Source organism: Priapulus caudatus, unplaced genomic scaffold (genome assembly GCF_000485595.1).
Source record: "Priapulus caudatus unplaced genomic scaffold, Priapulus_caudatus-5.0.1 Scaffold398, whole genome shotgun sequence".
In the NCBI taxonomy this organism is placed as follows: Eukaryota; Metazoa; Priapulida; class Priapulimorpha; order Priapulimorphida; family Priapulidae; genus Priapulus; species Priapulus caudatus.
Window position 1 is genome coordinate 157,901 of NW_014577459.1, and position 24,292 is coordinate 182,192.

At 44.3% G+C, this 24,292-nt stretch overlaps 2 protein-coding genes across 2 annotated transcripts in view; one reads left to right on the forward strand and one right to left on the reverse strand.

The window, feature by feature from the left end:
* LOC106809943 (tensin-3-like) overlaps window positions 1-9,545 on the forward strand; it is a 21,562-nt gene extending 12,017 nt beyond the window's left edge. The window contains 8 exon segments of the mRNA XM_014813181.1: window positions 2,319-2,405; window positions 4,132-4,350; window positions 5,254-5,289; window positions 5,292-5,357; window positions 6,547-6,648; window positions 7,542-7,707; window positions 8,490-8,603; window positions 9,083-9,545. Of these exon segments, the coding sequence (XP_014668667.1) occupies window positions 2,319-2,405; window positions 4,132-4,350; window positions 5,254-5,289; window positions 5,292-5,357; window positions 6,547-6,648; window positions 7,542-7,707; window positions 8,490-8,603; window positions 9,083-9,227 (935 nt within the window). The 3' untranslated portion in view covers window positions 9,228-9,545.
* Window positions 9,546-13,862: 4,317 nt separating this feature from the next.
* LOC106809944 lies at window positions 13,863-20,301 on the reverse strand. The gene is made up of 8 exons (XM_014813183.1): window positions 20,236-20,301; window positions 17,496-20,060; window positions 17,314-17,379; window positions 16,788-16,996; window positions 16,417-16,541; window positions 15,988-16,154; window positions 14,983-15,083; window positions 13,863-14,664 (listed from the first exon to the last, which is right to left on the reverse strand). The coding sequence occupies exons 1-8, from the start codon at window positions 20,299-20,301 to the stop codon at window positions 14,310-14,312; spliced, it is 3,654 nt and encodes a 1,217-aa protein (XP_014668669.1). The 3' UTR covers window positions 13,863-14,309.
* Window positions 20,302-24,292: the final 3,991 nt, after the last annotated feature.

Here is a 24,292-nt window from a genome sequence, read left to right on the forward strand (position 1 = left end):
GTGCAGACTCTCTATCTGTCGACTGTTCTAGGTCTACTCGCTCTGCACTGATCCCCTCCCTATAGAAGGATATGACAGGCGGTAGCTGGCGACGTATGGCGGATATGAAATAGCGGATCTGTCTCGTCGTTCGGTGTTCCTGGAATATTCCTCCGCACGCTGCTGCTGCTGCTGATCCACAGTTATTTGCCCGTGCTCGTGCTCTGTGCGGACGTGTTTACTTCAAGACGCAGGTGCTGGCTGCTATATTCTGTGAGTTGTGAGAGGGCGGGCGTGTTAAACAGCAGAGCTGGAACTCTCTGCTAACCAACTACCACGGCAGTGTGTGCCCGTGCTGTCCATTCAGTTGTGGTATATATTAAAAGAAAGTCGTCACCCATGGTCACGGAGGCGGAAGAGGTGAAAGGTAATGAATGACAGACACGTGATGTATATGTCTTCAAAAATGATATGCACTGACAGCTAGCATGCGTCGAAATCTGCGCGCTGTGAAATAAGTTAATGGCTAGCAGCTGCGTGAAGTTGTTACTATGGTAACGGTGAGCAGTTAATATTGACATTTTTCTATATTTACTCGTCTTGAATATATAGTGTTTTCGCCACGTGGGTGCGTGCAGGAGTCGCGATTCTAATCAACCGTAATCTCTATTAAACGCTCGTCAGCGATCAGTGATTGTTCAGCGCTTCTGTTTGTCGTTAATTACTATTAATTAAATTTGCGTTATTAAAGCGTATTGATCAATTAATTAAATGATTAGTATTTATTATTTATTATTATTATTTATTTATTTATTTCATTTATTTATTAAAGCTATTTATGAGCGCTCGGGTTATAATGATCCATTTCAAACCGATTGCGAACGCACGCCGGCGGCTGTACGTTGCACGCAGTCTACTCTAAAACACGGGGAGTGATTTACCCGTCACTTTGTTGTTGGTGGAATACACACTGCTGGCGATTGGGCTGTTGCGTTCTCTGCTGCTGCTGCTGGTTCAGGTTTTAAGCGTTCTCATTATCTCTGCAACCCATCCGTAATCGGGCGCCGTGGGAACGAACGGTCATCAGATTTGACATGAAAACCGCATTCGTTTCTCAAATGGAGATTGAACATGAAAGGGCTTTAGCAAGCGAAGCCCACTGGTGCGGAGTAAAGTCACGGCAAAGCGCCTCCTGCACCGGGGCAGCAGAGCGGATGCGCGTTCGCTTAGAGAGAGGCTAGCTGCCAGTGCGTGGTGTGATGCTGGTACGGCTAGGTGGTTAGACTTCATACCGGCTCCCCGCTCCGCGTGTTAGTGTGTCCTCCGCGCAAAAGTCAGTGTGGCCTCCACACGAAAGTCTCTACGAATTCCGTCCGTACAAGCTCGCTGTGAGACTGGTCACGATTAGCAAGAGAAGTGCTAGGCGGGCTGCGCCGCTCGTCGATATATATACGTGTAGGGAGTGTGCGATTGCTACCTAAGCTGCTCGGATCCGACACGAGTCGGATCTGTGGTTGGGCAGCCGGATCCGCTGGTGTTCGCCTGCATCAGCGCAGCGCGATGTTACCCGCCGTTGCCAATGACAACGCCGACGCCGACGTTGCCTCTTCGGAAGTTGAAGAAACGACGACGAAGGAAAATATTGGTGGGAAATGTCGGATCCGTTTCCGGTTACTGAAGAAGCGTGCTATATAGACTGGGCGGACACTGTGATTGCGTGCGTGTGTGAATGTGATTTGTGAATGTGTCTAGGTGTGTGAATCACGCCTAGAGGAATAATGATTTGTGTGCGCGGAAGTACGTGTGGGGGGTTGAAGTGCGTGAAAATTTTAGTCCATCATAGGTTAAGTACGGTGGCTTTGCATGTATGGGTGAAGTACGGGGGAAGTTTGTGTTGGTCCGGGAATCAAATGCCTTGGATCGATCCGACAACGGTACTAATCCATTCGATGTGATGCTGACATAGGTGCACCGGTCGAAAGTCAGTAATGAATGAATGAATGAACAAACGAACGAACAAACAAACAAACGAACTAACGAACGAACGAACGAACGAACGAACGAACGAACGAACGAACGAACGAACGAACGAATGAGTGAATGAATGAATGAATGAATGAATGAATGAATGAATGAATGAATGAATGAATGAATGAATGAATGAATAAATGAATGAACGAACGAACGAACGAACGAACGAACGAACGAACGAACGAACGAACGAACGAACGAACGAACGAACGAACGATTGAATGCATAAAGGGACGAATGAACGAACATTTTTCACGTCTCGGTACCAGCAAACCACATCTAACCGCAGCGCGTTTTTCTTCTTTCAGACACCCTGGAGGTGATTCGACACCACCCCGTCTTTGTCAAAGATGTTTCCTCCTACTGGTATAAACCGGACATCAGCAGAGAACAGGGTACGGACATATAATTACTGTGTTAGCATTAAGAGGGAAAAGCGAGTGCAGGCGTAAGCCGACACTGTAAAGCAAGACACCTCCCAAACACCTGTGGTGCGCACCACTCCGTTAGGAAGTTGCTGCCTAAATATCTTCGCGTAAGACGTGATGGAATTCACGAGAGCGATCATATGCTCTAGGCCATGAATCTGTTAGCACTAGCACTCTGAGCGGCGCACATGTGTGCGCGCGTGCGCCTGTGACTCAACTCTCCATGTGGGGACCACTCCTTGAATGTCACATAAACACCCAATGCTACTGTATTGGCTATCTAGAGACGCGGACAAATATAGTCTAGTCAACGATTGTATTTCGTGTGAATGGTAAATTTTCTTTCCAATTCTAAGACAAGTGCTTATTTCGATTTGGATTCATTTGGCGGAGATATTTCGTTTTCGTTTTTCGGGATTGTATGTAAATATGATCAGGGGTACGCTCATCGTACTTCAGTCCAGATGCCCATCGTCCGGTCATGTGGATTTTATTAGCAGACATGCTATAGCTGCCTACATTCTGTTATAAACCTCGATGCATTGATGTGACCCATATCAGAGCGGCGATCAGCAGATGTTACTAACATAATGAGCTACTGGCTGCCAGCATCTAAGTCAAGTCATTTATGTGTATCTATCGCAGGCCACGTGTTTGTTGTTATCCCATCTAAATTTTTTATAGCTACCGTATTGGCGCCGTTAACAGCTACCGTATTGCCAGGGATGTTACTACCGCATTAGCTAGAGTAGCTAGGGTTGTAACTACCGCATTAGCTTGAGTAGTTAGGGTTGTAACTACCGTATTAGCTAGAGTAGCTATAGGGTTGTAGCTACTGTATTAGTTAGGGTAGCTAAGGTTGTAACTCCTGCATTACCTATGGTAGCTAGGATAGCTAGGGTTGTAACTACCGCATTAGCTAGGGTAGCTAGGGTTGTTACTACAGCATTAGCTAGGGTAGCTAGGGTTGTAGCTACGGTGTTTGTAGGTAACGTAGTATCAAATTCTCTATAGATGTTACCTGCTGGTTGCTGCTGTAGTTGCCGTATTTATGTTTGTGGCTAACACATCCATCTCGGTATGGCTATCATGGCATTGTATCGAGCGTAATCTATGTATATGGAGTATATATATCTAGTATATGGATTACATGAGTATATCATTTACTCCTGATATAATATATTGGTGTTTGTAACTACAACGCATTTACTGGTACGTGTCGCTATTACATTTACTAACCAATGTAGGGCATCACTTTTCTATTGTTATCTAAAATAACTCTTAACCGTTTATTGTCGCAAAAATGCCTAATTATATATTATCAAGAGCTAATAACACATAGAGTGTACAACGGGAAAACGGGAAAATAGTAGTGCTATTTTACGGCAAGATTATTCTACTTTAACTGCAAGGTTAGAATAAGTTCATGGTATTGCATTATGAAGCATTCCTTTATATCTAAAACAAAACCAAGCGCTTGTCTCTACGACATGCCTAGGTTGAAATATTGGATTGTAATCTTGCCTATAGACTTACCGTTAAAGTAGAATAACCTTGCCGTAAAATAGCACTATTCCCCCCCTTTTCCATTCTACACTCTAGGTATTATTAGCTCTTGTTATTATCCATACGGGCGCATGTTGCTGTTACTATAATTACCGCGTCATTACCGTGTTGTTATCGGTGCTTGCAGCTATTAATATGCTGAAGGAGAGACCACCGGGCACGTTTGTGGTTCGGGACAGTAACTCGTTCCCGGGAGCATTCGGGCTGGCAGTGAAGGTAGCCCAGCCACCGCCCAACGTCCAGCACAAGATGGGCGATGTCTCAAACGAACTGGTGCGGCATTTCTTGATAGAACCGACCGCCAAGGGCGTGAGGCTGAAGGGCTGCGCCAATGAACCAGTCTTCGGTAAGATTTCTCCCATCGTCTGCTTATTCAGTTTTGGTATTTAGCGCGCGAGTGCGTGCGTGTGTGCGTGCGTGCATGCATGCGTGTGTACGTTCGTGCGCGCGTGTGTGCGTTTGTGTGTGCGTGCGTGAGTGTGCGCGCGTGTGTGCGTGAGTGTGCGCACGTGTGTGCGTGCTTGAGTGAGTGTGTGTGTGTGTGTGTGTGTGTGTGTGTGTGTGTGTGTGTGTGGTGGTGTGTGTGTGTGTGTGTGTGTGTGTGTGTGTGTGTGTGTGTGTGTGTGTGTGTGTGTGTGTTGGTGCGTGTGTGTATGGAGGGGGCAACCTGAATCACAGTGAAATACGCGGATTCATAGCTGCTTTAATACTATCTCCTGATACTATTTTATTCTTAGTCTCCCAATTGAGGTAATATATGTAAGGAAAGACGGGGTTAAAATATGATTTGAAATGATATGAATAATATATACATATGATAATATAATAAATCAGTAGAATAATGATATGATTAAGCGAGTGAGTGGGCTTAACTGTAACATAGACCTTAAGGTTCGTAATTCCGCATCATACAGTCTGTGGAAGCCTGTGTCGCAGTGCGTACATCGCCTGTGTTACAAGTTACTGCGTGGTTTTTTGGCAGTTAAGTCTCGATGTCGAAGTGTTGACTTGCGCTCGTCAAGGTAACACCTTTTCACTTCTTAGCCTCATTTTACAGCGCAAATTGAGCCATTTAAGGCAAAATAAAGAAATGTATAAAAATAACTAGCTATATAGCGTTCTACAGTGCGCGTCTATAGCAAATGAAATAACGCTCTCCTTCTAGGAAGTGTTGTTCTAGGAGTGCGTGCCACGATACATACCGTCTTGAATGATAGAAAAAGATCACATAAACAAGTTGTCATTACAGGAAGTTTGTCGGCGCTCGTGTATCAACATTCTATCACGGCTTGGCTCTGCCTTGCAAGCTGATCATACTGAAATTGGTACGTATTAAAGAGAAAGTGTATGAAGGCAATGAATTACCGTGAAGGACGCTTTTGCTGAGGAACGAGAAAGAAATGAGTGAGTGCGGTGAATGAGTGTGTGGTGGTTGTGTGCTGTGCGGGCGTTCATGTTTGCCGGTGTGTTTCGTGCGTGCGTTACATGCGTACGTACGTGTGGTATTTGCGTTTGCATTTGTGCGTGTTGCCCGTGCGAATGCGCGCTATGCGTACGTGTGTGTTGGTGCGTATATGTGCTATGTGAGTCTGCTGGTTTGGTTTACTGCGCGCCGCGCGTAGCGTGCGTGCGTGGCGTGCGTGCGTGCGTGTGTGTGTGCGTGTGCGTTGTGCTGTGCGTGTGGCGTGTGCGTGTGCGTGTGCGTGTGCGTGTGCGTGTGCGTGTGCGTGTGCGTGTGCGTTTGTGTGTGTGCGTGCGTGCGTGCGTGCGTGCGTGCGTGCGTGCGTGCGTGCGTGTGTGTGTGTAGGATAGAGGGAGAGAGAGAGAGAGGGAAAGAACGAAAGAGCGATGAGGGATGTAAGCTATATATAGTATATGTCAACGCAGCGTGAGTGATTATGTTTTATTATACAATTTTCGCCAGTCGTTCGCAAATTTTCGCTTGCCTATGATTCTACCATTATTTCGCTATTTCGCAATACAACCTCTGCATGATGAAAATCTAGAGTGAAATGAGCCGAATGCTTCGCGCACTACTGCGTGCTGCTGCGAAATAGAACTCTGACTGACTCAGAGCAGCAGCAGCAGCAGCAGCATGATCTGCAAAGCTGCCCTATCGCGCCCTGTCTGGCACGCCTCGCTTACCTCATGCCGACGTCCTTAACTTGAATCGACAAGCCTTGCCATGCTTCTAGCCACGATTATTGTTGCAACTATACATGAGTTATTTCGTTGAATAATCGAGCATTCGTGCTGCATGTTGTCATCTATCTCGTTCGATCACCATGGCTACGATTGATGTTTCGCCCGGGGTTACATGTTAAATACATAATAGCACGTCTCAATGCCGCCTGAGCACAACATGCGAACGTGATCGAATCGAGGAACTTAGCATGGCGTATAATAATCTGCATGCAGCAGCAAATATCCTAGTTGCCACAGTCCTCCTTGTTTAGATAGAAGAATTTGCCACGGAATGCGCATTTTGACTAGTTTGCATGCGTTTTTGCGTACTAAAATATTTTTGTTTCTGACATACCAGTCTCACTGCCTGGTATTCTTCCAGACCCGGCAGTAGAGACTGCGTCAGAGAGTGAACACGGCCTGCCCAGCACGGCATCGGCCCTACTAGCGCAAGGTGCAGGTATGTATGTACAGACCGCGACTGCAGGAAGAACAAGAAAGTGTGAGGGAGGGGAGCTCAAAGAATAAAATAGGAGATCCTAGGGGGGAGGGCGTTGTCCGAAACATCGTAAAGTTAATGCTAATGTTAAGACGAATTTGGTTTCTGACAACGGGCCCCTGGTTGGGAGAGAAGAATATTTGGTCACATACAGGAGATGCTCGAGATATGAGTTATGAATGCTTACACATACCTACTTCTGGGAGTTCTAGTGGCAGACTCTGCAGAATATTGCGCTGGTGTCAGGGACTAATAGGGACAGTTACCCGTTCATCGCCATCATTTTTATTTCCGTACATTGGAAACCAATGTTGTTATTTTTAAATGTCGGCCTGTACAGATGTAACAATTGGCTTCATTATAACAAGATGATTAGGCCTACCCGCAGACAATTTAAATCCTTGTCATTGTTTATTTATTATCTCATTGTACACGCCCACGTATTGCGTGCTGTGTCTGATTGGGATTTGCATAAGAGCTATGCACTTTCATTTAGATAAGAGATACTCTACGTAGTATGCGTTCGTTCATATGAATCTCCGTGCTTTCAGCTGGCACTACTATACGCGTACCACGCCGAGTGTCGAATGCTTTTTTGTCGCTTCTAAAATTACAATTAATTTAAAATTGAATTAATTAATTAATTAATTTAAAATTACAATTTATTCGTAAATCACAATGCGGGGCAAAGGCATTTGTGTCGGCGATGTACCGATGATGGCGCCACAGGTTGTGACAAATCCATGACAGATGACGCTGTCGCTCTGGCTCATTTACCTGCGTGCGAAGGGAGCGCTGCATGCAGTTTGGTGTTGTGACTGACAGCAACGCGTTTGTTTCGTCTTCGCTCGCAGCGTGCAACGTCCTGTACCTGTCCTCGTACGAGACGGAATCGTTGACCGGTCCGCAGGCCGTACGGCGAGCGATGGGTCTGCTCAGCCTGCAGGGTCAGATCGTGCCCACCGTTGTCCACTTCAAGGTGTCCGGCCAGGGCATCACACTCACGGACAACAACAGAAAGTAAGTCGCGTATAACCTTGCGTATAGTGTAACCTTGCAAAACCACAGTTTCATTATGCAACATAGCAGTGGCGGATCCAGAGGCAGAGGGGGGAGGGCACAGGGGGCGGTCGCCCCTTGTCCCCCTTAGAATTTTCAGGGCAAGGGTATTTTAGCCTAACACCCTCCCCCTCGGACGCTTCGTGCTCTTGAGCTCGCATGATTTGCCCCCCCCCTCCCCTAGAATTCACTTATCCGCCACTGCATAAAGGCGTAGATTGCTAGGGAATGAAAGCGGTAATAAGATAATGGAGAAGGGCATCGCGCGAGTAACAACGTTAAGTCCATTACGAGATGATATATATTCACGTCATAATTCTCCCGTCTGTTGTTTCAAGGTAATCGTAGAAAGAGTAAACCAGGAAAGCTGACGACCGTAATTAGTGATTAGTAATTAGTAATTCGTAATTAGTGATTAGCAATTAGTAATTCGTAATTAGTGGTTTGTAATTAGTGATTCGTAATTAGTGATTTGTAAGAAACCGCGAGTGACATACCTTAGTGGCGCGCGTAGGTGAACAGTTTCGGTGAGTCAACATTTTGGACAATGTATTATGTCACAAGTGTGAGTCGTCTCTGTCAAATAACCTAGATCGGGGAATGTGTTTTCTAGTGGATTTTCTAGAGGTGCAGACACCTCTGGCGTATGCTGGTAGTGCACCAGCAAGCGTTCGTACCCGTTATCATGGGTTTAGGTGGTTAGATTAAATGTTATAACGGGCATAAAACCATCGCTTTTGCAGGCTGTTCTTTAGACGCCACTATCCCGTGAATACGGTCACCTACTGTGGAATGGACCCGGAAGACCGCAGGTGGACGCAGCCCAGTCGTGACACCGGCATGCCAATGAACGCAAAGTAAGTGTCACCGTCTTTTCCTCCCGAACACGTGCTAATAAAGCACTGTTTACCAGGGGCCCGTTTTCAGAAACACAATTAGTCTTGACATTAGTGATGATGTTTCTGACAAACAACGGGCCCAGGTAGCAGCGTGTATTTCTGCCCTAGTGGTGCATCCAACTGTAGCGTGTAGGGTAAGGTCACTGTGCTCTATAGATTCCTCGGTTAAACTTGGTACCCCCTTCGATGTTGTGGCAACAGTTGTCTAGATAGCTCGATGGTGTTGGTTAGAATTACATGTCAAATACCTTGACGCAAAAAAGCTTGGTTGGCAGCATCGTTTTTTCAAAAATCAATACGTATCTGCATTCAGGTATATTTTAAGCTTAAATTAGAACTACCTAGTATATATTTCCATGAATTTATCTTCGGGCTTTCAGCAGAGAGCAGATAGAACAGGATATTTAATATTTGTGTTTTTCTATTTAATCATCCAGATGCTATGGCTTTATTGCGAGGAAAACTGGCAGCAAGACAGACAACGCTTGTCACCTCTTTGCTGAGCTTGATCCTGACCAGCCAGCCTCTGCCATCGTGAACTTTGTGTCAAAGGTCATGATCGCACATATGAACAAAGTCTGAACACATGAACTAAACATGTGGAGTTTATAAAATTCTATAACAATTGTAAATATGAAAATATAAGAGAGGTATATTAGCTAAAGATGGCCACGGTTAAAATGTTTCTGTAGTTGGTGGGTAGTGTTCGTGATGGCACGATTAATCGATGCACGAACCTGTCAGTGAATGCATCTAACCATGAACCTATGCATACTGAATACAGGTGATTTAACTATACATGGGTTCTTGATCTTACCCACCTAGTGGTGCTGAGAGGGTCTATGTCCCCCAGGGTACTGCCGGAACGTACCCTGGGTACGGTCCGGTATAACGGAATGTACCCTGGTAGAATCTAATATGCCGGGCCGTACCTCGCCTACTCCACTAACGAGTCTAGGGAGTCGCCTACGCCTACTTTCTAACCCTAACCCTAACAATATCAGATAGTTACCAGGGTACGTTCTGGTATACCGTACCGTACCCAGGGTACGTTCTGGCAGTACCCTGGGGGACATCTATGAGCCCTAGTGGTATGTACCACCAAGTGAGATGTCGTGCCATCCGACACATAGTCCTAAACCTATAAGAGACTTATAATGTGTTTAACTGGCCGCACATGATTTTTTAAAGTTGCTACGGCATTGATATACACGGATAACGGAGCTTGCATGGTTTTTTGCGAGCAAGAAAAGTCCTGTGCTTCCAAAGCTTTGTGCAGCATGCGCGTGCCAGACTGCCAGCTAAGCTCAGCTCGGTTTTTCGTAAGAACTGGATGAGGCCGGACCGTCCGGTCACAACGCGTTCTCTCGCGTGATGGTGCGCTAGTCTGTTTAGCCTGGCAACGTATACGTGTGCATAGTAGCGGTGTAGAAAATGGCGCGCTTGTCATAACGTGTTCGGACGTAGCTACACGATTACAGAGAATGTGGGCAAGAGTACCATGCACGCGTTATATTTGATATACTCATACGTAGCATCTGCTTATGACTTATGCGCTGGGCATTTTACGCAGTAGCTTTATTTCCCATATTTTTACGTTTGCTGTTAGTTTACAACAAAACTGGAAAATATTCGGTTTTTTGAGACGCGCTAGATTTTTTCAGATATGTTGCGTGAGAAACTGAAGTGTATTCAATTATGTATATCACTGTAGGTAGACTAACCCTCATGTCTGTGACGCTCACGCAATCTCGCGTACACGTCTGGTTGGAGAACATGGCAGCAAACGTAAATTCTGTACAGTGTATACGTAGTTGTTACAAATGTTATTATCATCGGTGCTTTTTTTACACTAGTATTTTGATTATGCATGTATTTAATGCTTGTAGCGAGAGTAAAACAATTTGAGTTTATATTGACTGCACGTTCTGGACGCGTTTAATGTATTTTAGCTGGTTTTACAAAGGGCAAGGCAAAACAGGACATGATAACCTAATGATATTTAGAGTACCATTTTTAGGCATTTCGAGGTGTAGGTTTTTATAGTTACTACAAGTACGCGCGGTGGCAGCATGAGAACCTGTAATCAACCAACCTACGAACTGAATTATTGTGGCAGATTAATCTTTTACTTTGTATAATTATTTACGTGTTTGTGGAAATGTACCAGGAACTGCATGACATTTATCGAAAACATGAGACCGTTAATGTGCAGAGGGTGGCAAGTAAGGTATATATTGATAACCTGTCCTGTTTATCAGCTAGCTGTAGAAGTTCAGCTAAAGTCACTCCAAACAGAGTTGTTGTTATGCTATATAGTTGTTATAACGTGACTGTAACTGTTATAAAGCTTCAGTTGTTGCAGGGGATGGTAATACTCAGTATATTTGTTGCTTCTCTGCGGGGTCTCTTTTACAATAGTGGCAGCAGTAGCAGTAGAAAGTCTTCACCTGAATCAAAATGCACCCGTGGATGGTCTCATGCAGAGAGCAATATAAACGTGATAGGATATATTGTCCGCAGGCTTCGTCAACATAAAGCCATTTTCATCGTTGCTTTCTGCAAGGTTACCGGGCAAAATATGGTGCTGTACACCAATAGCAGGAGTACGCAATAAAGACATATCATGTACTCCTGAGTACTGTAATAGGTCATTTCAGTTGCCCACTACTGAATTAATTTCTAAACGGATGAACGGTATATGCATAACCTATCCAGATGTATAACGTTATTGATGGAGTTTGTTTTTCTAGCAGAAAAAAATATTAGAGGTTTTGTGTTGTGCCTAAGACATTAAGTCAGTAAATGACAATGAAGATAATGCGCCATGTGTTGGTTGACATACATTGTTGCTGCATAATCGTGATTGATATGAATGAGTAAAATGAAACCTTGATATTAATTACATAATCGGTTGCGTTTTTTGTATATATTTTTAACTAGATGCACGCCGTTTATGAAAAATGTTTGTTTCTAGTTTGCCTTCGTCTTAGGGCACCCTTACACGATGTCTTGTTTGCAGTAACACGTAGCAGAATGTATGGATCAAAACTAATTACATTGGTCACCTATTAGTATGTATTATAACGATACTAAACACAATTGCATAGAAATTGTCCACGCGTCGCTGTGTAAATTTTATTCGTCACAAGGTAATTTTATTCGGCCAAACTAACGCGCTCAAAATTGGCAGGGGTGTGCCCGGTAGAGATGTCCGTGGTAAAATCCGATCTAGAAGTTTCGCTTTGGTCGCAGCATCCCACCACAATCCTCCACCTATGCTAATGTATATGTCAACTCATTTAATAATTGTCTACATGTCGCATGTACGCATGTATTTGGCGGCGAGTTAATAGTCACCGGATTATACCCAGGTGGTTGTATGTTCTGCCCCTCAAACGGAACAACAAACGAAAAACGCTTAACAGGGGGTGGTAGTGGGAGGAAGGCACTAAAAATTCAGTGCATGTACGAGTGGCGCGCGCGCGCATGTGTGTGTTTACGTGCGTGTACGAGTACGCGTTCGTGCGCGCGTGTTGCGTTCGTGTGCGTGCGCGTGCATTCGCGTGCGTTCGTCTTTCATAGAATAAGTTCTCTCTAACCGCTGTCGCGGCTAAGCTACATCTCAGTCTGTACGCTATGTAATGCATATTTGCTCGCCTACCTTCAACGTATGTACGGCGATAGTCTCTCGTTGATCTTCAGTGGATCTCTGTGTACGTTCTCAACGTGGTTTGACAAATTCGGTTTCTGACAGACGTATGTATCGGTGGCTATATATAGGAAAGATTCTCAGCGAGGTGACATCGTCCGTGACCATCCATGCGCGACGTCAACGCTCAAGGGGGGCATAAGCGACACAACGTGTCTCTACGCGATTTATTTTAACTTTTTCTTTAATTACCCGGTAACGACGGACCATTAGTGCGTTGTCTTATCACAGGGTGGAACTATATTAATTGCAGGGAGACGGTAATGGACATTAGAATACAACGAGGTCGATAGTAAGACACGTCAGTCGTTCGCTACTAATTCATTTGTTTCGTGGATTTCTACGCGGAAGAATATCAAACTGACTCAAACCTGATCATTAGTATTACCAGAAGTTATATATACGGAGAAATGTTTGTCATTATACACTCCTGGTATTATGCGTGTTCGCGGGTAGAGGTTTACTCACGCAAGGCCACTCGCTTCATGCTCTTAGCCCTGCGTGCACGCCCTACCATACATCTAACTAATATTCTGCACAGACTATAGCTGATACATATCGGTTTATACATGCTTTTACATGTTACTACGATACGTGCGTACACAGATTCTAAAGAGTAGAGATTTTTATTGTCACGCGCCACCGTTCACATGCCCAGGTTGGCCGGTTCTCACAAAGACCATGCTCTTCGCCGTGAGTAGTGGAGCAAATTTATAGCTTTGTCATCGCCATTTTCATCGTCGTCACAGCTAGCAGTAGCAACAGCAGGAATAACAGCAACAGTACCAGCAGCAGCAGCAGCAACAACAACAACAACAGCACCACCAACAACAACAACAACGTAATTATATCTATTATCTATTATATTATCTATATTATACATGGATAATATCAAACCGCGTTATGGCGCGGGAATAAAAACGAGCGCACATTTAATTTGATGCGGATATCTGGTTGTAGCTGAAGATGCCTGCTGTAAAACGTGAATGTGTGTTCTAATCAATGGATGAAGTGACCGATGTGGCGGTGCTGTAAGGGATAGCATGTCGCAATAAATAACAATAACACGATCTTTACAAATCGGTTTAAATATTTATTAGTAGCAACACGCACTATTAGAATAAAGTGATTATTGTGATTTATAATAATCGATGATTCGATGATCTAATAGCCAATCAGGCACGACCGTATCACGCAGTTTAGCCAAATTAGTTACTTATAATTTATGAAGTGTGACATGATGAATCAGTAATAAATTTGTCGATATGAATTAAAAATGAAGTTACATCTGAATCACAGGCCTCAAGATTCTCATACAAGGTAGAAATACAGAAAAAACAACTACGTCAAAACATGTCGCAATTTTAAAACAAAATCAAATCAAAATGAGTAGTTTGAAATCAAATGAGGATTTCAGGACATTTGTGAAACCTACCTTGTATATCGTATTACTTAATTAACATTATTAGTATTGCTTAATTAATAACATTAATTATTATAATGTTTGCTTTTATTAACCTCGGTTTTTGTGTACTTGAAGACCTATGTGCAGCATTGATAACATATCTCATGGACACCCTCCAACCAGCATTGTCTTTACAGTTCAGGTTGACTTCAAGGGTTTATTCGAAGTAATATAATGTTGTTTTATATATATATAATGTAGACAACCGCACCGAAATATCTCAGAGGAAAATAAGCTCAGTAAAACATATGCGCAATTTATGTCATGCAAATAAATATTCCATATATGCTTACGTTTCTCTATTCTCCTCCCCATTATTGGATAGCTTATTACAATTTTTAGAAGGCCAAAACAAATTTAACTGTTGCTTTACTATACCGCCTTCCACTAGCACACACCACCGGGCGTGTGGGCGTTCGTGGTCTTATCGCTCTGCTTCTACCACACAGTGCTGCTAAACCTTCTCGGATTCTTCTTTCTTACGCTTCTAATATTTCTCAGCGTTACTCGCCGCGTTCTCCTCTTCTTGCAGAGAAGCTGCGCGTACTGCCAATCTGCTTTCTTGACTAATCTTCTTTTTTTCATTTTGCTGTCTACGATCGCCCAGGTAGAAATATGAGAACGTGAACGCAGGTGTAAATCTTCGCGACATGCGCAGGTATCTGTTCTCAGCTAGCAACTCGCGGATGAAGCGCTCGCGGCGGACACGCTTCTGCTCTGCTGCTTCCCTCTTGGCAGTCCGCAGGGCCTCCTCTTCGGCAAATTTCTGCAGTTCTGCCTCCTCTCTGAGACGGACAGTTTCTAGCTCGGCGACACTCACGGCAGCTTCATAGCCAGCATCCCTGCAGAACACAATGCGACATACAGCCAGAGAGCACTACGACGCATGTGCGCGTGCGTATTATCATATTATTATTATTATTATTATTATTATTATTATTATTATTCCATTCGACTCATTATTCTAACATAAATAAACATTAGAATTCGCTTATAATCAATCGGCAGGTGATACACAGTCTACTCGCAGAGGCACATGCCGTTTAAACGTGGCCGATAGTTTTATTTCAGACATGAGCGCATATAGTTGCGCGTTACTTGCATTACGCATGTATATGGGAGAAGTATGATATTTCATAGCAGCTCTGCGCGACACGCACCCTGGTGTGATGTCGTGCGTGTCGTGTTGGACATCACGAGGTGTGCTGGCGAACTCGTCCTGTGAATGTCGTTCGTTGTCCGGAGGATTGACGTACTCATCCTGCATTAATTGGCATAGTTTACATGAAACCAGGTTAACCAGTGGTTCTTGTATATATTAGTATTTGCTATATATATTATTAACAATGAGATGAACAAAATAATGACTATATTATTAACAATGATATCTACAAAATAATTACCATATTATTAACAATGAGATGAACAAAATAATGACTATATTATTAACAATGATATCTACAAAATAATTACCATATTATTAACAATGAGATGAACAAAATAATTGCGAGAGTGGCTATAACAGTAATAATAGCATGAGTAATGAGATTGAATTATGATGACGATAATAGTACAGCAAATGCAGGATAAGGACGTCAATCATACTGATTGATCTCCTCATCCCATCGCATGATCAACGACTATCGATTACGAATCTATACAAATGGCCACTATATAGAGACTATAATATACTATATATATATATAAATAATAGAAAGAGCTGCTCAGAATAATAGAAAAAACTGCTCATAAATAAGCCAATAGATTAACCAGAGGTTAATTGCTATATTATTCATTGTTTATTAAATTATTCGGTAGCTAGCATCTTCTATTACCTACTTCAGCTGCTTGAAGCTTGAATAGGATGTAATAGAATCAGGAATACATGTACAGAGTACTCAATTCATGTACTCCTGATACAATATCAGTAGCGAATAAACAAATAAATAAACGAACAAACACACAAACAAACAACGAATAAACACTTTTTTTTAACAAATCGTTCACACCTGATAATATCATGCGCGGATCCAGTGCAGGGCTAACGTTTTAAAACTTGAATATTTCACAAATTTTACCATATCAGAGACGATAAGCAAATTCCGGGGACCTTTCACATTATCTGTTGTCATTATTATCTATCTGTTCCTAGCGGGGGGTCTCACGTTTAGCCAGGCTTCTATGAATCCGTAGCAGGGCGCAGCACTCCTCTCTACCATCGGCTCTCCGTCATCATCAACAACCAACATGTCTCTCTCACCGAGCCGGCTGTTGCTGCTGAGTCTCTCAGAGCCAGACATTAGAGAATCGATGCCTCGGGAAGATGCAGCATCTGTCAGTCACACATGAGCAATGATGCTACTACTACTAATGCTATGCTATGAGTATGAGTATGTGTATACTGGGTATATACGCTGTTGACCGTGTCGCAAACCCGGACACAGGTAGTGTTAGAATTAACTCACGATTAACAACACCAATATTTTTATCATCTAAATCTGTTTTGCATCAGTTTTTGATTGAGGTGCTATCCTCAGCGTCATAATAAATGGAATAACGAGAAAAATTTAATCCGTGGTAAGAGATGCGAGCACCTGGAAAGTCATCCTCTGCGTCGCTACTCCCTGCATTCAGACTCGGAGACTTGATGAGAATATCGACGTCGTCACTACCATCGCTGTACACACTCTGCAGGGTTTCTTGAACCTGGCTTTCAATGCTATAAGAGACATGCACCGGGTCACACACAGACTGGGCTTATTCTCTCGCTCAGCCATTCTCAACTCAGGTCGAAATACCAGCTATTGTACATAAAATTAGACGTTATAATTTTTAATTCGCTCGGCAATTTTCAACTCGGGTCGAAATACCAGATATTTTACTAAAAAATTACGCGTTATTATTTTAGTTAAAAAATAAATAAACTTTGAGTCGACGTGTAAACGTTCTAAACGTTTGCATTTACCTATCATTGCGTCTTGTACCACCTTCTCTTGCGGTAGTATCATCTTGCGCCGAGGAGGGGCCTGCGTGGAACAGAAGATCGAGTCTTGCCTGGCGTCGCGCCGCTTCTTTCTCCGCCCTCTTCTTCTCCACCAACTGACGCCGTAGCTCTGCTATCTTTGCTCTCTCACCTCGAGAACTTCGCTGGTAGCTGTCGGATCGCACCGTCACCTTCCATAAAAGGGTGATTTATATATACAGGAGTAGATAATAGGGACCCCCTATTGTCCCCTAGGGTTCCCTATTATCTACTCCTGATATATACAATAAAATGTTCATAGCAACAATAGTGGGGAAAGCTAACCCACCGCCAGTGTCAGCGGTAGTGAGTATAACAATGGGATGTACACATCTTTGCGAGAGAGTGGATATAGCAGTAATAATAGCACTGGCAATGAAATGAAATTATGATGATGATAGTTGTACAATAATTTCTTATACGTGCTCTAATATTCTATCATAAAATATATTTAAAATTTGGAAATTACCTGGCTTTCTAGAGACTCTGTGCTATCAACAGGATGTGAATCGCTAATCTCAGACGTTGGAGTTTCCTGAGTGAATATAGTGCATATATTACCATATATAATATAACACACAATGCTGCACTACCAACTTTCAACTATGTAAAATTTCAGAGAATTTAATCAGTCTTCTAATCAATATTCACCTCCTTTGAATGATCCTGAAGCATACCATCAGAAATGTCTTCTTGCGCATCTTGCTTTTTTGTCTTCATATTATTTGTCTTCTTTAGCTTCTTTTTGAGCTTCGTTTTGTTTAGGATCGTAAACGCCCCCTTCTGCTTGGAGCCTCCTTGTCGTTTGCTACTAGTAGCAGTATGCCCGCCTCTTATAACAGGCACCTGCTGCTTTGGCTGCTCACTATTCTCTATGTGGGAACTGTCTGATAATGCCATCTCCTTTGGTTTCTTCAAAGTGTCCTCACGTGATTGGCCAGCAAGTGAGGGAACCTGGCCACATTGATTTATAGACGGGAGAACGGTAGGTATCCCACCATGAATTGCGCTGGGAAATGTGCTAGTTCCCGCCGTCGCAGTGTCTTCTTTGTCTCCGAAACTCACCACAAAATCCGCTGCGATCGGAGTAAAGACGACGTCAGGTGACGCCAACTGCTCCGTATACGGCAGTGCCTCTTGCTTTGCGATTGCTGGTAACTTCTCTGCATTGGCAAGCCCTGTCTGGCGAGAAACACCATTCTCGGCGGTGGCAGGCCTGCTACTGCTGACTTCAGGTAGATGTTCAGTGTGCTCGCTGGTTTGGGCTCCGTGGATTTCATCCGCATTCCACTTTGGGCTCAGCAATGGAAGACTGTGATAGTTAAAGGTGCATTCAGACACTACGTTATCGCTTTGCAGCAGCCACGTGACGATTCTATCAAAGGCTGCACGTGACAGCCCGCCTACATGCTCCTCTACCTGGGACAGCCCACCTCCAAGTGCTTCTGTACGTGACAGCCCGCCTACATGCTCCTCTGCCTGGGACAGCCCCCCTCCAAGTGCCTCTGTACGTGACAGCCTCCCTACATGCTCCTCTGCCTGGGACAGCCCCCCTCCAAGTGCCTCTGTACGTGACAGCCCGCCAACATGCTCCTCTGCCTGGGACAGCCCCTCTCCAAGTGCCTCTGTACGTGACAGCCTCCCTACATGCTCCTCTGCCTGGGACAGCCCCCCTCCAAGTGCCTCTGACACATCGTCGACACTTTCCTTCTCCACGTGCAGCCTGTTCACGGGCTTTTCTGGCCACAGTAGCTCCTTTTCACGGCTCGACCTTCCGACACGTTCCCCCTCCACAGGCTCTTCCACCGGAGGTAGCCTGCCCGCAATAGCCCCTATCTGTGACATTCCTTCTGCAAGCTCCTTTATCGGAGGCAGTTTGTCCACATACTCCCTTCTCTGTGACAACTCTTTAACGACCTTTTCCACATGCGGCAGCTTGTCCACATGTTCGCCTGTGTGTGGCGCTCCCTCCGCAAGTTCCTCTATCTGGGGCAACTTGCCCACGCGCTCTCCAGCCGGTGACAGCCCTGCCATGAGCTCAGCAGTTTCCGGCACCCTTTCCACGCATTCTCCTGTAGAAGAAGGACTGCCGACAAACTCAGATGTCTGTGTGAGACCGCTGGCATTCTTCCCTGCCCGTGACAACTCACCCACAAGCATTCCTAGTGTTCCCTCTCCATGCCCATCGCCTCCTGTGTGATCACCTGCCTGAGACTGCCTGTCTTCTATCTTATGTTGTGTATCACAACACACGTGCGATGCTAAATAATTGCTCTCGTCTGTACTCAGCGCATGAAGGAGCGCAGCAAGGGACTGTTTGGTGTCTCCATCGATGCTCTCCAGTGAGCTGACTCTCGATAAAGTAACGGTGCCATCTCTCTTCACCTGTATCGCGACGATCTGGCCATTGCTCTGAACGTCAGTGTAAGCGCTGCTCACTGTGAGCTCATGCTCTTCTATGATAACCGAATCCTCTAAGTTGCTCACATTGTTAACTACTCCCTGTGTTTTAGACTCTCTGACAACGTTCTCGGTTGCGTTTCTACAATCTCCATCATCTCTCGGTATCGTACCCTTACGGGTGAAATAAGGAATAAGAAGCCTATTGGAGCAGCTGTCGTAGAAGAGGATGCCTTCCACGGGCAACCTGACAGGTTCAAGCTTGCCCACGTCCCCTACTGTCTCCATGCTTACCAACACCTTATGGCCACTACTGTTAGTCGCTACTGCGATGTCTGACGCGTGAACACTGCCACTGGACACGCACTGCATTAAAAGGCTGGGTATGATGTACAGATCACCACCTTCGGAATACCACCCCTCCCTGCCCCTACCGGGTATCACTGCCTTTGTGTGCGGCACATCATGGCATGGTTTCTGCAGGGCAGGATCACCCGCGCGATAGTCAACTGCGATGTCACCTGAACCTACGACCGTGCTAGTCACACCTAGCGATTGCTGTGAGCCGTTCTCACGCAACTGCATCATGCCAGGATTATCGTCACCAGTGTGCTGCTGCTGCGACCAAATCTCTGACACATGGCGCTCAGGTTCAACCTGGCCCACTTGTTGTGCGTGTGATAGGGAGCGTATTTCAGTGGGCATAGCTGCAGGCCCATCCAGCGTGACACCCAAGTCTGGAAGACTTGCATCGTTGGGCACATATTTTACCCCAGCAGACACGTGGGTGCCCTCAAGCAGGTCTGCCAAGTCTGTCTGTAGAAGAACAACAGAGAGCGCTGCTGCCATTAATGCATCACTGTACACACATATATTAACGGGCATTTACTGACTTCTACGGAATTCTAAGGAATGCGTTATTGCGATTATAAGCACATTTGGAAATTCTATCAGAGTTTAACAAGCAGAGCCATCTTGATTGCAAACATACCCGAATTTCTTGAAGACTGCTCAGATCGTTTAGATCAAGAAGATGCTGACCGCCACAAGTGGCCATGGTCGTGCTGCAGTGATTAGCGATGGATGGCTTAATTGTCGGCAATGTGCTCCTAGTACCTTCTCGCTTACATCGTGTCTCGGTTTCTGCACTCAATGTCTGAAGGAAATGGCGACACCTCATTGCAACAACCACTAATCACTAAACAGTTCTACAGTAAAATTTTCACCAGCAACCGATACAGCTGAAACAGCATGGAATGCAACGGAAAAACAAAATGGGTTAAAGCTATTAACTTGTGAGCAATAACAGTAATTACTATCTCTTATTCATTAATGATATAAAAGACACTTAATCACTAACTAAGATGTGCGCATGTTAGCCACCTTAATTTTCTGTTTGCACTTACATTTCTCTCCGAGACGAACACCTCTTTCGAACACGGGATTTTTGGTTTTCTGTCTGTTGTTTGCTCATCATAATTCTGCGATGGTGAGATGACAACTCTGTCTATGAACTCCTCTGAGTAAAGGACCAGTGCCCCTATCAAAGGTCATTGCAACCAGTAGACTAATTAGGAAGTGGAATCGTGTTTGCTAAAGGCAGGAAAAACAATACCGGGGCTAAACATTGAGATAGGCAGAACGATACATTTGCGGCCTCAAGACCCAAACGAGGCTCGTCATATTGCTGTTGTAAGTAGTGTTTCAATACCATACTATAATACAGGAGATTGCAGTAACATGCATTAGTCATCCGCTTCTAATATTGGTGTATTGCTAACCATTATATACCTATCAGTATGTTTTCGATCAAACTGCCATCCTACAACTGAGGCACTATTTCATTGAAATAATACAATTTACAATTACACAGCACACTAAAACTACGTTGGGTAAGCTAACAGGTAAAATTAAAGCTCTGACATGCTTTATACGCCACTGTCACAGATATGTACTGGGCAACATAAACATTTATTATATCTGTAAAGCACATGACAACTTTCTTAATCACTGTAAACTGGTTCATATTGAAATATATCTTAATTTGAAAATTCAATATGAACCAGTTTACAGTTATCAACTAAATATCCGATGAATATATTTCAAAAACTTTCTTAATCTCTTTGGAACCTTACAATGAATAATAATAATATGGAAATGGAATTGCATTAAAGGTTCAAGGCTATATATATATATATATATATCAAGAGTACATATATATATATGCGTGTGCGTGCGTGCGTGCGTGCGTGCGTGCGTGTGCGTGTGTGCGCGTGCGTGCGCGTGCGTGCGCGTGTGTGTGCGCGTGTGTGTGCGTGTGCATGCGTGCGTGCGTGCATGCGTACGTATGTGTGCGCATGTGTGCGTGCGTGCGTGTGTAGAATTTGTACATCGTCTGGAAAGGTTCACGGTTGCTGAAGAGAAGGGGTAGAGAATTATTTATTATTTGGAAGTGAGGTAGAGTGCAGGGGCACCTTTCCGAGTGCTGTACGTTCTTGGTGGCTCTGCGACCAGACTGTTGTTTACACGGTTTCTATACAGCTTGGACACACATCGTTGCTGAATGATGTCATCATAGATATCCTATACATAAAAAGCATAAAATTAGCTAAACAATTATTAGATTATATCCATAAAACACCCTAGTAGTTTACCATTAAATTACAACCAACTGAAGAGACGAGTGACTGTAAAACACTCAGTTCAGGATAGACTTTCTGGACAATCAATTGGTCAGTTTCATTAATCAGACTTGTTTATTAAATTTGATTATTAATTTGATATTGTTTGACCTTGACTTGCCCCCAATTCTAACAGTCCTCACCTGTGATTCCAACACCACATCCACACGATGATCAACGACCACGCCCTTCCCTCGACTCAACTGGGAGAGGTTGGCGAGTTGGTCTGGTTCACACTTGTTCATGATCACTAAAACATTGTGGCAAAAACGTATCTAAATGTATGGATTTGTATAAGATAGTTTTCTTCATTAAATTGTTTGCTGAATGCTATGGGCACAATCCTAGTTTAGCACCCCGGATTAGTTTAGCATATATGTGAACTATATATACCGGGATCCGAAATTAGGATTGACCAAGTGCCTATACTATGACAGTAATTGGAAGTGGGAAGTACGATATCATAATATCAAGAGCTCATAAGAGAGAGCTCTTTTCTCTTTTCTCTAAGAGAGAGCTCTTGATAATATTCACAGGGCAATTGTGGCATCTATCCACTTTTAACGTTAATTCTGTTACATAGAGTGCGGACAAGAGCTCTCGATTAGAAGCGATATTGTGATTTTTTTAGTTACAGATGAAATATTTCAAACTGTCCAATGCAAAGTCCGATGTAGTTAAGTACTTCAGAGTCACAAGAGTGGTCATGTGCACTTCTTGCTTCTCACTATCTGACAACAGTCAAATATGTCTACATGAAACAGTCGTAGAGCCTGGCCGGGCTAGCACTTGGTTAGATTTAGTTAGCAACTTAGCACAACAAATATTATTACCGTTGCGCGTGGTACCCATACATAAAATTATCAGTAGGCCTACACGCCGAGGTACCCATAGCATCAGGCTCATAGGGTCTATGTCCCCCAGGGTACTGCCGGAACGTACCCTGGGTACGGTCCGGTATACCGGAACGTACCCTGGTAACTATCTGATATGGTTATAGGGTTAGAGTTAGGGTTAGGGTTAGGGTTAGGGTTAGGGTTAGGGAGTAGGCCGGCGTAGGCGACTCCCTAGACTCGTTAGTGGAGTGGGCGAGCCTCGGTCCGGCATATTAGATAGTACCAGCAGAGCATATAAATCACGTTGATTTATATGCGCTGGTACCAGGGTACGTTCCGGCAGTATCCTGTGGGACATAGACCCTCTCAGCTATAATCAGCACACGCGTACCGCGCTAATTTAGCCTTCTTACCAGACTGCACGGCTAACATCAAGGGTGAATATAAAACGCTAACATCTGCTAATATCTATATGATATATCATATAATTATGCTTCGATATATGACCGTTTCCTGCAGCTGATGGCAATCAGAAATGTAGCTCCAAGAAACGGTATTGCTAGGGTTAGAATACCGTATAGACAATCCGTCGCACAGCCTGGTCGGGCTATCAGAAATGTAGCTGTGATGCTGTCATTTATTTCACATGCAAGACCACACTAATTAGCACATATATCCGAAAACATATGGCGGGGGTCCCAAACCATCCTTGATCTCTAATTAGCACGACCACGGCGCTCTTCACGAAGAAAACAAATCAAAATATACCACGACTTCTTCGCCCAGGATCCGCTGCAGGCTTAGGTGTCTGTTTTCATGCAACAGGTGCGCCAGCTCCGTACACAATCAGTTGCTAGGACTACGGCTGATAGTCGGTCACGTGACGTCGTTCTGGCCGTACGCATATCGTACGCACTCGCGTGCGCCTGCGGTAGATGAAACAGTCGGGCGATACCACGTACATAACAGGAGCAACTTGACTGGTTTCATCCCCCACAACGGAGCACTGCACAAGGGAAGTTGTTTTTAATGATAAACTATAAATTGATTTCAGGATTTAGGTATTATGTGGTGGGGACTGGGGAGGAGTCTGTGTGTGTTTGTTTGCTAGTGTGCGTGTGCGTATCCGTGTGCGTGATTGGGTGTGCGATCTCGTGCGCATGTGGCGTATCTGTGTGCGTGAGTGCGTGTGAGATCTCATGTGCATTGCATGTGCATGTGGGCTCTGTCTATATGGTTAATTGTCTGTCCGTCTGTCGATATAGCTCTCTGTCCGTCAGTTTATATGTCTGACTGTCTGTCTGTCTGCCTGTCTATCTGCATGTGTGTGTGTTTGTGCGAGAGACTGAGAGAGAGAGAGAGAGAGAGAGAGAGTGGTGTCTATAACAGTATAGACTTCAGGGGTATTTCTCTATTGTTTGCAGCCCAGTCGACGACCAGACACGTTAATTGGTTGGTGTTAGCTTCATTGAAATCTTACTGTCTTTCGCAGGGGAGGCGGTATATAAGCCTCAAGACTTAGAGATTGAGA

What these genes read in the sequence shown, in the direction of transcription:
- LOC106809944 (XM_014813183.1), bottom strand. Translation starts at nt 20,301, where the DNA reads ATGGCCACTTGTGGCGGTCAGCATCTTCTTGATCTAAACGATCTGAGC. An exon ending in TTCAGGATCATTCAAAGGAG is followed by an intron (nt 17,380 to 17,495) that starts GTGAATATTGAT and finishes ATATTCACTCAG; the next exon opens with GAAACTCCAACGTCTGAGAT. An exon ending in CGCAGAGGATGACTTTCCAG is followed by an intron (nt 16,155 to 16,416) that starts GTGCTCGCATCT and finishes TGTGACTGACAG; the next exon opens with ATGCTGCATCTTCCCGAGGC.